The sequence below is a fragment of the Peromyscus californicus genome, unplaced genomic scaffold, assembly GCF_007827085.1.
Source record: "Peromyscus californicus insignis strain IS unplaced genomic scaffold, ASM782708v3 Scaffold_4__1_contigs__length_199733344, whole genome shotgun sequence".
NCBI lineage: Eukaryota > Metazoa > Chordata > Mammalia > Rodentia > Cricetidae > Peromyscus > Peromyscus californicus.
The window spans coordinates 21,256,564-21,272,262 of NW_026294562.1; the positions used below are offsets into that span (position 1 = coordinate 21,256,564).

Consider the following 15,699-nt stretch of genomic DNA (forward strand, 5'->3'; position numbering starts at 1 on the left):
CATTCAGGTCTTTCCATTTTAAAACAAACAAACAAATTAGATTCCAGGTATAGTGACACATGCCTATAATCCCACCACTCAGGACACAGAGGCAGGAGGATTGCTACAAGTTCAGGGCCAGCTTGGGCTATAGAGAAAGACCCTGTCTTAAAAAAAAATTGTTACCTGGTAGTGGTGGCGCAGGCCTTTGATCCCAACACTCAGGGAGGCAGAAGCAGGTGGATTTCTGTGATTTCAAGGCCAGCCTGGTCTACAGAATGAGTTCTAGGATAGCCAGAGCTACACAGAAAAACCCTATCTCAAAAAACCAAAAAAAAAAAAAAAAAATTGTTATGTGAAATCTTTGGAGTTTTCAAGAGTTGGCTTCCAAAGTGAGATTTTTTTTTTAAACACAGTGTGCGCCAAAAGTGTCCAGGCCAAACAAAACACATCTGTGGGTTGGGCTGATCCCAAGATTGCAAGTGTACGACTTCTGTTCTAGAAATTCGAGCAGTAAAACAGTTTCGGGTTTAAAATACACTCTATAGCAATTTCTAGGTGTGGAAATGGGGTCAGGGAACTTAAAGGAAGCCGTGTACCGTGTGTGTGCCGCGCTCCGTCCACCCCGGAAGCAGTGCGGTGCCAGGTTCAAAGGGCAGAAGGTGAGCGGGCTGATGAGAAGAGACCAGGGAATGTAAATCCCCAGAAGGTTCCGATGCTGAGGAGACTGTTTAGGCCAGGGAAGCTGGACGGTGACTTGGGGTCAGGCTGCTGTGTTAACACCAGTGGACGTCACGGTAGGCTCAGGAGGTGTGCCCTTCGTAGTATGAGAAGTGGGCAGTGGTGAGTGAACGAACTCCCACATAACACAGAGGTCCCCAAAGGGCTCAGAGGATTGGAATGAAAGCTTGTTGTCTGTCCCAGGCTTGAACAGGAGGAGAGTCTCAATCACAAAGTTTGGTCTTCATGCAGGGGTGGTTTTCAGGCTTCCTGCATGTGCACCCCGTAATTGAGAAATTGATGTAAAAATTCACACGAGACCCCTAAGATTTCAAGAGTCCTGAAAAAATACAAAGCAAGTCCACAGCCAGGATCCACAGCGTACAGCACCCGTGAAGGAGGCCCCAAACCTGTGTACCTGTGGCCAGTGCTAAATGGACTCGGCAGGCCTTTTAATGTGTATGTATGTAAAGCAATAGTAATTCCAGGAAAAGCAGTCATGAGTTTGGGAGGGCGTCTGGGACACGTGGGAGGAGCTGGGAGCAGGCTGGGGGAAGAGAAAGAGCAGAGATCATGTAAATAGAGTACTCGTATATTCAGTTCTCAGAGATTTTTAAATTTAAAAAATGGCTAGCCTAGAAACAATCCTAAAACATTAGAAACACAGGAAGTTAATCAATGAAGGATAAGTCAGAAGACAACAAAGTAGAGAATTCACTCCAAGAATATGACAATCAGAAGGAATTTTAATAAGCATGACTAAAATGAGGAAGAAGCCAAAGGAAGAATTTAAAACAGAGGGTAACAAAAGGATATTGTTAAAAAGAAGATACGTTTGAAGACGCACTGACTAGGTCTTCAGTAGATGACAGCTGCATCTGTCAACGCAGGCGTAAGGTGAAAGGCGTGGCAAAGGTAACTGAAGAGACAATTAGAAATGGAATGGAAAATGGATCCCAGGACACCACGCAAGTTTAAGCACTCAGAGAAAGACACAAAATGTGAAGACAAAAACCAAACCAAAAAACAAACAAAAATTAAAACAAACAAACAGAAAGGTGCAGAGAGATGGAGGGTTGAATGATCACGTCTAATGGGTGATCAATAGGAGTTCTAGAAAGTCAGAGACTGGGAAGGGACAAAACTCACGAGGTTGGAATGGGGTGAAAAATACTGTCAACTTAGGTTTCTGAAATGTCCCAGCTAATCATTGTTTTTAAAAGAGGGGCATAAAGCACTTACGGATAAAGACTGAGAAATGTTATTATCCTCATGAAAGAACAATTAAACTCATTAAAGAATGTGATCCCAGGCCGGAGAAGGTGAAGGGGCCAATGAACAGGAAATTGGAAGGCGTTTGTCTCATAAACATACAAAGTGCTGCTAACAGAGACTGACTGGGAATGTTGGAGCGTCGTGTAAACAGCAACCAGCAAACGAGGAGTCTGGAGTGGCTCTAAGAGTCTCAGGCTGAAACCTGGGGCTCTGGTTTCTTCAGACGGATATTCTAGTCCACTCATTTTTTTTTTATTCTTTGTTCAGTTGTGTATGATTATTAAAATTGAAAACCAATGTCAGTGAACAGAAAAAAGTTAGGGAAAATAAAAAGCAAGTACAGAGAGTTTTCTTAATCTAATTAAAAGCAAGAAAAAGACTGAAAGAAAGACAAAAAAAGAAAGCTCGTGAGAGGAGGAAATCAGCTTGGGCGTGTTAATCACACCGGAGAGAGCTGGACACTTGCTGTCAAGAAGAGATGCACCACCGGGCGGTGAGGGCACACGCCTTTGATCCCAGCACTCGGGAGGCAGAGCCAGGCCGATCTCCGTGAGTTCAAGGCCAGCCTGGGCTACAGAGTGAGTTCCAGGAAAGGCACAAAGCTACACAGAGAAACCCTGTCTTGGAAAAAAAAGAAAGAAAGAAAGGAAGGAAGGAAGAAAGAAAGGAAAAAAGAAAGAAAGAAAGAAAGAAAGAAAGAAAGAAAGAAAGAAAGAAAGAAAGAAAGAAAGAAAGAAAGAAAGAAAGAAGAGATGTACCCAAAACCAATTAAGCTTATGTGCAAATAATGTCAACGAAACAGGAATAACTCTGGGCTGGAGAGAAGTCGCAGTGGTCAAGAGTGCTTCCTGCTCTCCCAGAGGACCCTCCAGTTCCATTTCCAAGAGCACATGTCAGGTGGCACAGAATCGATTGTAAATCCAACTTCAGGAGAGCCAGTGTCCTCTCTGGTCTCTGTTGGCACCCACATGTACATGTGGCATACATTCTCTTGCACATATATACATAAATAAAAATAAACCTCAGCCTTATGAATAGGAGTCAGAGAGATGGCTCAATGGTGAGATATCTGTCACCTGATCTGAAACCCTGAATTTCATTCCCAGGACCCACGTGGTGGGAAGAGACCACCAGCTCCAGTAGGTTGTCCTCTGACCATCACCCACACGGCATGGCATGCATCCCTGCGCACACACATACACACACACACACACACACACACACACACACACACACACACATAATAATAAATAAATAAAATGTAATAGAAGAAAATTTAATAATATGAAAGAGTTTTCTGTTTTAGCTTGCTGATATACATATATGGTTAAATGTTAAACAACCTTGCAACCCAAAACAAATCTTACTTGGTTAGGTGTATAGTTCTCTTTCTTTGCTGGTGTGGACACCACATGGTGTAGCTGCTGTGGGAAGCAGCCTGGTAGTTCCTAAAAAGGTTAAATAGCACCATGCGATCCGGCATTCCACATCCAGAGCATGCTCAGCAAAGTGGAAATCTATGCCCACCAAAGTAAACGTGCACATGATTTATAATAACCCAAAGTGGAGACGAGTCAGATGTTTAACCAAAGAATTGATAAGTTAAATGTGGTCTACCCCTACAGTGAAATACCACTGAGCCACAAAATAGGATGAGGAGCTGATTCATGCTGTAACTGTGGATGAACCTTGAAAATAAGCCAGAAGAAAGGGGCAGCAGAGTCAGAAGGCTGCTGGGGCCTGATCTTGCTCGTCTGGACTGACCAGAACAGGCACAGCCACAGAAGCCCAGCAGATCATGGGGTGGCAAAGCAGAGGGAGGGACCGGAAGTGACTGTGAATGGGGACAGGGCTTGCTTTTCAGGGATGACAAACTCATGCAGTTAGACAGTGGGGACAGCTGCACGCTTGGTAAATATACTAACACCCATGGAGTTGTACGCTATGAAAGGGAACGCTGTAGTGGTGAATTTTATCTCATTTTTAAGGAAAAAAAGCAAGAAAAGAAACATGGAAAAATGAAAAGAGAAGGAAGTAACTAAATAAATGAAATAAAGGAAGGTGAAAAAAGTGAATTTTTAATAGCTGTTTTTTTAGAGGGAAAATGTAAGAACTGGGGAAGTTCTCCAAGTAGGAGTAAGGAGGAGTTTTAAGCAAGCTCACTGGATGGTGCAATGGAGGTCCAGTATGGTGTGGATTCAGTCAGGGAATCCCAGCTTGAACATTCTGCTCCCAAATCTTTACTATTTTGGGGGCCCTTTTTGAACTCAGAACCTTTTAAATATAATATAATATAATTATATATATACATATATATATATGAGTGGGGTGAGGTGGGGTGGGTAGGTGGGTGAGGTAGGGTGGGTGGATGGGTGGGTAGGGTAGGTAGATGGGTGGGTGGGGTAGGTAGATGGGTGGGTGAGGTGGGGTGAGGTGGGGTGGGTGGGTAGGTGCACTGAGTGCAGTGCCCTGGCAGGACAGAAGAGGATGTTGACTCCCCTGGGTGCTGGGAACCGAACTCAAGTCTGCAACTCAACTCAGTATGTGCTCTTAACCACTGAGCTACCTCCCCAGCCCTGGACTCAGCAACAAACTCCATTTGTTTCCTTCATGTTTCATTTAAGGACCCAGACATCACTGAGACTTGGAAGGTTTTAGGAGACTCTGTTTTTCCAGTAATCATTGTACAAAGACTCTACTCTCACCCGCTGCCAGGATCACAAACTGGTTAGCTTTTCCCAAATTATTTCAAAGTCTGTGACAGACATTCTTAGGTCAGGGCTAAGGATTGAGGCTGCTTGCTCTCCCTGTTGTGCGGTGTTTTGGCTCCACAGAGGGTTCAGAGTTATCTGGGCCCTCTTGATTGTAAACCTCCCTGGGGGAGAGGCTTTTTCAGGACCCCAAACAAGCCAGACCCTCTGTGGTCAGAAGCCCAGGGTCTCTACACATATTCTTCCCTGGGTCTGAAACATTATTTCCCAGGGTCCTAAAAGCCTTTGTGGGTGAAATGTTCCCTTAGGACACAGGTTTCCCACCCCTTGTGGCAATTTACCATCAACAGAACCTTAAGTTTAAGCGTAACTTACAGAAGACTTTGTGGCATAGTAACCGATCCGTTGTCTGTATTGCAGCTGCCAAGGATGATGCCACCTTTTTGCCTGGCCTTGGGACCTCAGACACCACAGCTAAGACCTCTGCCCGGATCCGAAGAGCCACAACATCAAGGACAGAGCGGATATGGCCTGGAGGGGTCATTCCTTATGTCATCGGAGGGAACTTCACTGGTCAGTAGCCCTAGATGTGACCTCTTTGGAGCCAGGGAATCCTCCTAGGAGGGACTCAGTGGGAATGAGCAGCTGCTGGGACCACAGCAGCCCCACCAGCTAAGGTTCCTTTGTAGCCGTGTAGCCTGGCCCACCAGGTCTCTGCCGGGGCTGTGTCTGCAGAGGTCACCCTGTTCTGAAGGCTTGGAGGAGAGAGGGGATTCTTACAGTTTAGCCTTCAATGGCTGCAGGGCCTATGCAGCAAGCAGGAGGAAGACAGGCGTGGAGCTGTCCATGGTGGCTCCCCGGCCTCAGCCTGGATTAGCAGCATGGACCTGGTAGTCCTTGGGCACAGGAGCAATGCTCCGTGTGGTAACCAGGGGCTGCCTAGGTATCATGGTATCACACAATGTGGTATGACTTCCTGGTCTGTATCCTGGCTCTACCTCGCAATCACTTACCATCTCTGTCTACAGTTCGCTGTTCTATAAATGGGGATGGTGCTAGAGAATTAAATGAGTTAATACCGATAAGAACTTAAGATTTGTGTTCAATGCATCCTGGTATTATCTTTGGGCTATGTAAATCACCTAGGCTGAGGCTGAGGCTGCTCCTGGCCTCGGGCCCTCCCTGCAGAGCCCTGCCTCCTTTTCTTTCCTCTTTCCTCCTTGCTCAGAGCCTCACCAGCCACCGTCTTGTTACAGGGCCTGCCCATCTCCAGCTCTTCAGCACACTTATTCTGTCTTTCTGTCCCTGAGGCACAACCCCAGACCTATGCCTGCCTGGCTGGCTTCTGATCAAGTGATACACCCACAGACAATCCCACTGACTCCTCACCATCCCTGCCAGCTGTTCAGTGTCCCAGCTCCCTCTGTAACCTTAACATCATTCATCATGACCCAAAGTTTCTTCACTTCTATTTGTGTTTACTGGTCTCTGCCCAAGCTCTGAGGGATCAGGGAGTAATACCCCTTTTCTTTCCTATATGTCCAGCACCTAGGACAGGGCCTGGTTTAGAGTCTGGGCTCCCCAAATCTGCCTACAGCAAGCCCACAGTACATCACTGGCTGGATGCCTGAACAAAAAGCCCCCTTGAGTGAGTGGCCCAACCTCTCAGTGCCTGTATTAGTTGGGCTACTGTGGCTTCTATAAGAGGTGGCTGATGGAGACAGATGGCCCAATGACTTGCCACAGCCACTAAGAACTCTGAATGAGCAAGTTAACAGCAGATTGGCAGACCTGAGAGAGGATGAACAGAGCCTGGGAGAGGTGGGGACTTTCCTGGGCTACCTTCCACTCTGCTTGGTGACAGCACTCCAGCTTCCAAGTGCTTAATCAGAGGCTGCCATAAGAAAATGGAGAAGCCTTCTCCCTGTCATCCAGACTGTCTGACAGAGAAAGTCACATACTCAGAGATTAAAAAGTATCCCTATGAGCAGCTGCCACTGCTCTTTGGTACACACATACACTGTGCTCTTTCTGGTCCAGAGTGCTCTGTGTTCTTCTGACCAACAATTTATATTACCTTCATCAACATGAGCTAATTTTTTATATTAAAATATTTTGTATAGGACTTTGTGTTTTTTTTTGTTGTTGTTGGTTTTTCGAGACAGGGTTTCTCTGTAGTTTTGCGCCTTTCCTGGAACTCACTTTGTAGACCAGGCTGGCCTCGAACTCACAGAGATCCTCCTGCCTCTGTCTCCCGAGTGCTGGGATTAAAGGCGTGCGCCACCACCACCCGGCTGACTTTGTGTTATTATATAATTAGTAGGATTGCTATTTTGATAAGTGCTTGAGCTACAAATAATGTGAAATTTAGTATGTCAAGATGTCGAATAAATAGGCAGCCAAGTTAATCTTACGTGCATTATTTTTGAGAGACAATATAACACTATACCCACATTATATTCTAGACTATGGTGGGAGTATTCCTCATTTTATCTATCTATCTATCTATCTATCTATCTATCTATCTATCTATCTATCTTCTATTTATCTATCTATCATCTATCTATTTTGCATCATTCTAAACTCAGGGCTCTGCTCCATCAACCTTTGTACTTCTCAATTATTGGTTTCTAGAAACTTCCCATTGCTTCTAGCAAAGTTAAAATATTTTTCATTCTGATATCTTGATAGATATTGGAGAATACTTATTGAGTTTGTATGACTGTCAGCTTGGGGTTTTATTATTCAATAACTTTCCAATCAAGGAATTCTGAAGACAGGGTCAGAAAAAGTATGAAATTCACCTGCTTTCAAACTCCTTACAGGAAATCAAGACTGAATACCCCAGAAAACACTCGAACACCATTCAAAGTGCATAGATATGTGTGTGTGCAAAGAAAATTATAGAGTGCACAGGAGCACTCTTCTGGGGGTATGCAAATAGATTTATAGAGTGCATGGGAACAATCTCCTGAAAGTGTGAAAAAAAACCTTATAGAATGCATGGGAGCACTCTCCTGAGGGTATACAAATAGGCTTATAGAATGCATGGGAGCACTCTCCTGAAGGTGTGCAAATAGACTTATGGAGTGCATGGGAGCACTCTTCTGTAAATGTGACAGAAAATGAGGGCAGAATATCATGCTGGGGAGAGGGTTCCATCTAATCTAGAAACCTACAACCACCAGTTGAGTGACCTGGGTAAGACAAATGTTTAGAAAAATAATTTTAATACAAAGAAAAAGCTGGGGAGCCTAGGACATCATCTACTGTTAGCAATCCTTCCAATCCCCAAACCAAGTCTCTAGGTTTTGGCTGTTCAGAATAGCTATTTCATTCTCTCTCTCTCTCTCTCTCTCTCTCTCTCTCTCTCTCTCTCTATTTATTTATAATGAGTGTTTTACATACATGTTTGTCTGTGCACCACATGCATGCAGTGTTTGCAGAGGCCCAAAGAGGGTGTCAGATACCCTGGGACTAGATTTACAGACAATTGTGAGCTGCCTTGTTGGTGCTGGGAATTGAACCTGAGTCCTCTGGAAGGGGCAGCAAGTGCTTTTAACCACTGAGTCATCTTTCCAGCCCCTCCCCCTTTGACAAGATCTTGTAAAGTCACCCTGGCTGGATGAGACTCACTATGTAGATAAGACTTGCCCTGAACTTATGGCGATGCTCTTAACTCTGTCTTCTGAGTGCTTGGATTACAGACATATGTCAGCATCCGCAGCAAAGGGAACTGTGAGTCCCAATGGATTTCTATTCTCAGTCACCAAAAAAGCTTTTAAAAATAATTTAAAATATTTGACTAACATATATACAAGGTATTTTAAGTGTTGACCTGATACATGTATAACAACCCAATTAATTAACACATCCATCACCACCCCTAGTTACAGCTGTGTGTGTGTGTGTGTGTGTGTGTGTGTGTGCAATGATGATACTTCAAATCTCTCTTAAGCCTCAAGTGAAAAAACACAGCATTATCAGCAGGATTTTTTAAAAATCAGAGTAAACTTTGTCTTAAGACTGTGCCTTCATGTCTAAAGAGGGTGTGATGTGCCCAGGAGTGAAGTGACCAGCCTTCCCTCTTGTTTCAGGCAGCCAGAGGGCCATTTTCAAACAGGCCATGAGACACTGGGAGAAGCACACCTGTGTGACCTTCGTGGAGAGGACAGATGAGGAAAGCTTCATCGTATTCAGTTACAGGACCTGTGGGTAAGCAGGGAGGAGGGCTGCCTCAGCGAAGGACCAGGTGACAGATGCAGGGACGTGTGGGTCTGGAACTTTCTGTCACACTGTGCATTTCCACTGAGATATGACGTGTGGGAGGCCGGGGTTTGCTGGGAGCTCTTTGTCCTCAGTGGAAGCAGGTGAGTTCAGAGCGTGGCTCCGGGGAGACGCGGTGCTGACGGGTCCTGTCTCCAGGACAGCATGGCTGATGATTCAGGTGGAGACAGACTTAGGTCAGTGGCTCTGTTGAAGAATGGACAGCTGATGAAGTGGCTGGCAGGTTCTCCCTGCTCACAAGGGGGTGTTGGAATGTATGAACATCTGCCGCTGTAGAGGCCCGTCTCCTCTGTCACATCCTGTGTGCCCTTTCGCCCACTCCCCATCCTTCCCATCACCTAATGTCCTCTCTTCATCACCTTTCTAGATTATTATATTTTACTCACATTTACCCTTGTTTATACATATACATCATAGGCTAGGATCTGCATGTGAGCGAGAACATGCAGTTTTTGTCTTTCTGAGTTTAGATCACCTTGCTTAATATTATACTTTCTAGATCCATCCATTTTCCTGATTTTATTTTTCTTTGTAGATGAATAACATTCCATTGTATATATGTACCACATTTTCATTATCCACTGATCTGTTGATAGGCCCTAGGCTGGTTCTGTTTCTTTACTGTCACGAATACAGACAACAGCAATATATACAGATTGTAAAGTCTCTGTGGTAGGGTACAGGGCTCTTTGGGTACATGTCCAGGAGTGGCCCCACTGGCCAGAACAATAACTTTTTAAATTTTTTGAAATAATTTATTTAACTTTATTTTACGTGCACGAAGGTATCAGATCCCTTGGAACTGGAGTTACAGACAGCTGTGAGGTGCCATGTGGGTGCTGGGAATTGAAACCGGGTCCTCTGGGAGAACAGCCAGTGCCCTTAACCACTAAACAATCTCTCCAGGTCCCAGAACAATAACTTTTAAAGAAACTGATAAACAGAGGAAGAAATTCTCTCCCTCTAAGCACCAACTCTGGACTCTCATAAGGAATTCCTTTAGACCTTTCAATGTTATTTTGATACTGAAACTTCCCAGACTGTGAGAGAAAGAACATTTCCAAACTTTAGAGAAGTATCATGGAGTTGCTTGCTGTCCTGAAAGCACCCATAATAGATGAAGAAATTAACAAGGTACAGCTGTACCTCACACGAATAGCTATGGAAAATTCCAATAAAGATGCTAGAATTCCCAGTAAAGAGTAGCAGAAAGGCTACCTGTCAGTTGTGTAGAGCATAAGACCCATTTGTAAGCAGGAAGTCTGCTCACATGACTGACAGATCAGAAAGAAGACGGCATCTGGTTGACCAACACACACTTTCTATTTCAAAAAAAGTAACCACAGTATCACAGGAATAGATGCCAACTGTTAAAGTGTGTGTTTTCATGTATGTAGATAGCTTTATATCCCTATGTGTATATTTTATGTATGCATGAGAACATATTGCTCCTAGAAGTATTTCTGTTAGAATCAGGGATAATTCAAAGAGATTTCCGATCTCCACAATTATTTAACACTGCTCTGGAAATGCTAATATGCCTAGACTGGAGAGTGAACTCAACACTGTGAAGATTGGCGGGAACAAAGCCAAGGTTGCATTACTGAGAGTTAATGTGACCATGTGCCTGGAAACCCAGAAAGTCAACTGAGAAATTTAAAACCTAAGAGACTCCACTAAGGTGACTGATCACAAAATGAGTAAAAAATTAAACATGTTCTTTATTCATGCTTGTCTGGTAGATTTTTATAATGGGAAAATATAACTTTTTTGTTGTTTTTGCATAAGGATTGGATGTAGGAGTGAAAGTCTTTTGCAACATGGACATGTATGTTTACATGCTCAATAGATAATATGTGGGTGATGGGATAATTGAATGTTTTAATTCCTTTTTAAAAGTGATTTGTCTTAGGTGTATGAGTAGTGTTTTGCCTGCATGTACAATGTGCCCCTCATGAAGGCCTGGTGTCTTCAGAGTCCAGAAGAGAGCATCAGATTCCTGGAAGCTGACATCACAGGCAATTGAGATGCCAGCCTGGATGCTGGGAACTGATCTCAGGCCCTCTGCAAGAGCAACAAGTGCTCTTGAGCACTGAGCCGTCTCTCCGGCACCTTTGATTTCTTTTTTTATATCTTTATTGAAGTAGTCTGATAAGTCTGGTACAGTGGCATACACCTGTAATCCCAGCACTCCAGAAGATGAGACTGTGGTATGAAGAATTTAAGGTCAGCCTGGGCTACATAATGAGTTCTAGGCTACCCTAGGCTACATAGTTGAACAATAATACGAAAGGGCTGGAGAGATACCTCAGTGTGTAAGAGTGCTTTCCCTGGGAGCTTGAGGATCTAATTTCTAGCACCCACTTCATTCTCTGATAAACCCATGTATGTGCAAGTGTTTGCATACCCTCACACTGTCATCACACACACACACACACACACACACACACACACACACACACACACACACACACACATTATCACTCCCCAAACACACCAACAGCAAAACAGTAATAAAACTCTCATAAAACCAGTATATTAGGAATAACAAATAAGTATTTTTTGAAAAAATAACTGTGCCCAGTATAGACTCTCACTAAGGTCACCAGCAGTGGCATCCAGGGGCACCCTTTCCAGAACTCAGCCATCTATTTCTTGTCTCTTCTTGTCCTCAAAGAAGGTCCCGTGAACACACAACTTAGGGGAGAGATGGGTGTGGGCATGCTTCATTCTGGGTAGGAAGGTCATTTCTATCTTCAGGTTCTAAATGGGATCTGTGATCACCAAAAGGCTGAGATGCATTTGAGGGAAATGGTGGTCTTGTTGTGGGGGAGTTAGACAATGAAAATGCTTCCACCTCTGAAATTCTCTCTCTCTCTCTCTCTCTCTCTCTCTCTCTCTCTCTCTCTCTCTCTCTCTCTCTCTTCTTTCTTTTTTTAAATATGCCTTTACACCCTGGGTGGCAAGATGAAGTGGGACAGAGCTTGCCTCTCTCCTTTAATATCCTCAAGCCCACTAATCTCCGTATTTCTGTCCCCCAGCTGTTGCTCCTATGTGGGACGCCGAGGAGGAGGCCCACAGGCCATATCCATTGGAAAAAACTGTGACAAGTTTGGCATTGTGGCGCACGAGCTGGGCCACGTGGTTGGGTTCTGGCATGAACACACTCGGCCAGACCGAGACCAGCATGTTACCATCATCAGAGAAAACATCCAGCCAGGTAAGGGATCATGAATGGAGTCTAGAAACCATCAAGGTTGGGACATCCACAGGTTAGGGGACAGTGGGAGGAGGGCCTGCTGGGAGTTGGCTTGTAGCCAACTGGAAGTAGCGACCTAACTTTGTAGGTGCTTGATATGATTCCTACCACCCTCCACCTGTGGCCTTCCTGAGAACATACCTGCTGAAGAGTGTGGCTTTTAACAGAATAGAAACCATGGTTCTTCATGTTGCAAAGGAAAATGAAATCCAATCCAAGTTCCTAATCAGTGTCAGGGCTGATTAGCCAAAAGAAGAGTTCTCTTTGCTTTCCTGAGTCTCTTTTGCCATGCAATGGAGCCTTTGAAACTGCAAAGTAATTAAGATACAAATGCATGTGAAAAATAGTACCTGGCCTAGAAGTATTCTGCCCCAAGGCAGACAGCGTGCACAGATCAAACATGTATGCATCTTTTCACGTCAAATGATTTGGTGTAAAAGTTTGCACTGGAGCCTGGTGAGGTAGTACTTACTTATAAGCCATGCGCTAGGGCAATTAAGGTAGGGGGATCACAAGTTGGAGGCTAGCCTAAACTTTGAGTGAATTCAAATCCATCTCAGTCAACTAATAAGACCTTGCCTCAAAGAAACACACACAAAAAACTACAACCAAAAAGTCGATATTGAATACGAAAGTAGCTAGCTGAGTAACATAGCTGCTTTAAATCTGCTTTGTGGTATGTAAGTGTACATGTGTGTTCACATGTTTGTGGCATGTGGAAGCCAGAGAACAACCTTGGATGTCGTTCCTCAGGGCCTTTCCATATTATTTTTTGAGACAAGGTTTCTCAGTACCCTTGAGCTTGCCAAAGAGGCTAGGATGGTCAGTAAGCCCTAGGGATCCACACATCTCTGTCCCCAAGGTTAGAGCTACAAACATGTGCCACCAAGCCAGCTTTATTACACGGGTTCCAGGACTCGAACTCGAGTTATCATGGTTATGAGGCAAGCACATCCTCAACCAAGCTCCCCAGGTTGCTTTAAACCACAAACATTTGGGATTCAACCTTCTGGTTTATTTCCTTGTTTCTTCAAATTGCAAGATCAGAAATTTGGGGGTTTTCCTTTTAAATGAAATATTTTGGACAAGTAGACTGAGTGCTAATCTATCTGCAAGCAGAGTTGGAAGTTTCAAGTGGCATTTGGGGAGGGGTGTTGGCTAGTGGGGCAGAGAGAACACAGGGCTTGCCCAGTATTTCAAGGTCTATTACATACAACCACCCTAAGCCCACAAGTCCTGTTATCTGGCCACTCAGACAACACGAGCTCTGGGAAGTTGCCTGGGCCCTCCTTCTCCCCACAGCTTCCTTTCGGGCAGTGCCTTATTTCCATAGTCCTTAACAGAGTGCTATGTCACAGGTCAGGAGTACAATTTCTTAAAAATGGAAGCCGGGGAGGTGAGCTCTTTGGGAGAGACCTATGACTTCGACAGCATCATGCATTATGCCCGGAACACCTTCTCAAGGTAGGGACCATCTGTTTTTATTGCACCTGCCTCAGGCTTGGGTCTGAGGAGTCCTGAGGTCTGTGGAGAGTGAGCAGGTCTTGGCATGCTCCTTCCATGGCTGGCCTGTCCATCCTTGAAATACAGTGGCCTCTGGGCTGCAGTGAAATACAATCTAATCATGTTCTTGCTAATAGGATTGAGCCCTGTTGTGAAGCTGGCGTTCCATCATGCCCTCATGTCACAAGGAGCAAACTGGAAAAGAGAAATTATGGAGAGGTCATCTGGGAGAATAACCTGGAGGCTTTTTGTAAAATTCCCATTGGTCAGGGGCATCTCTAATACACATCCTAAACAAATCAGAAAGTGCTTGCCATTGTCCTAGAAGAGGCTGTTTATTGGAAGCAAGGCTGTGTCAGAGAATGAACGGCTAGCTGTAAATCATGGGTTCTTTTTAGAGACAAAGAAAACTAACATCTAGCCATCTTGAGAGAGCACAGGTGCCCAGATCATGGGGAGAACAAGGATGCAGGTTCCTGCTTTTAGGTCTCAGGGGATGGTGTTATTCACCAGAGAAGGGTAGACCTGCTATTTACCTCAGGCACCCTTGGGGTCTGTCCCATGTGTGGGGCATGGAGATGTTAAGTATTCTCCATACTGCTCCTGCATCTAGATCACGTAAGTTTTCTGTGCAGAGAGGAGCATCCCCAGTAGTCCAGCTGATAGGTCTCTCCAGACCTTAAGGAAACACTTAAGAGTAAAAGGAGACACTGCAAATATTTTTATCTTTGTGGCTGTTAAGCATCCCCTTAACAACTGTCTGTTCATTTATCTAATCCTTCCTCCTAGAAAGGTCCAAGATGGTTTCCAACACACACACACACACACACACACACACACACACACACACACACACACACGACAGCAAGGGTTAGGTGGGAAGACAGAGAGCTGTGTTAAAGTCTGGAATAAATTCAATGCTCAGAATACATGTCAGTAGGATTTGAAGGTTTTGTCAGCATGGACAGCAAATCCTGCTTGTGTTTTCTGGTAGGCAAGGCAAAGAGGAAAATCGGCTCATTTTCTGAGTCTCCACGTGTCAGGGTTAAAGGGAGTCGTTGGCTTGGGAGTGTTGGCTCTGGATAGGAAACTGACCACCAAGAGCTCTTTGGTTCTTGGGCAAGGCAACCTCTCCATGAGGTTGCCAGACCGGTAAATCCCAAGTTCCTTGGGCACTTGTCTGCTTCAGTTCTGACCTGCCTGTTGTACCCAAGCAGGGATCCCAGCCCCCTAATTCAGAGTCTCAGACAGTCTCCTTCTGAGATGGGAGGCACAGCTGCTCCCTGAGCCCTTTCCAGCTCCAGCCTCTGTGCAGGAATCTCTTAGTCTAGGGCAGGTGAGTGTGGAGTTGACAGGTGACCCCAGGCATTGCCACACAGGAAATCTGAAGTGAGGGGACTTCCTCTCCTAGACCAGTAAACTAGATTTGAGAGGTCCATTCTGGGGTTGAGTGGTGGTCTAATTTCCTTTATGTTACTGTGATAAAATACTCTAACCAAAAGCAACTTAGAAGGAATAGATTTATTTCATCTTATACTTCCAGATCATAGTGCATCACTGAGGGAAGTCAGAGCAGGAACTTGAAGAGGAAACCATAGAGGAATACTGCTTTCTGGCTCACACCATAGGCCCGTGCTTGCTTTGTCTCTGGTTCTCTCTCTCTCTCTCTCTCTCTCTCTCTCTCTCTCTCTCTCTCTCTCCCTCTCGATTTATGTACTTTTATTTCATACGTATGCATGATTTGCCTGCATGTATCTAAGTGTACCACACCCATTCTTGGTACCCTCAGAGGCCAGAGAGGGCATTGGATCCCCTAAAACTAGAGTTATAGACTGATGTTGCTACCATGTAGGTACTGGGAACTGAATCTCGGTCTTCTGAAAGACCAGAAAGTTCTCTTAACTACTGAGCCATCTCTCCAACTCCCTAGCTAGCTTTCTTATAATAGCCCAGGGTCACCGTCCC

At 44.8% G+C, this 15,699-nt stretch overlaps 1 protein-coding gene across 1 annotated transcript in view; it reads left to right on the forward strand.

The window, feature by feature from the left end:
* Positions 1 to 15,699, forward strand: part of Tll2 (tolloid like 2) — a 117,239-nt gene that overhangs the window by 57,987 nt on the left and 43,553 nt on the right. The window contains exons 4-7 of the mRNA XM_052761421.1: positions 5,106 to 5,258; positions 8,783 to 8,900; positions 12,014 to 12,192; positions 13,590 to 13,695. Coding sequence (XP_052617381.1) covers positions 5,106 to 5,258; positions 8,783 to 8,900; positions 12,014 to 12,192; positions 13,590 to 13,695 — 556 coding nt within the window. The remainder of the gene's footprint in view (positions 1 to 5,105; positions 5,259 to 8,782; positions 8,901 to 12,013; positions 12,193 to 13,589; positions 13,696 to 15,699) is intronic.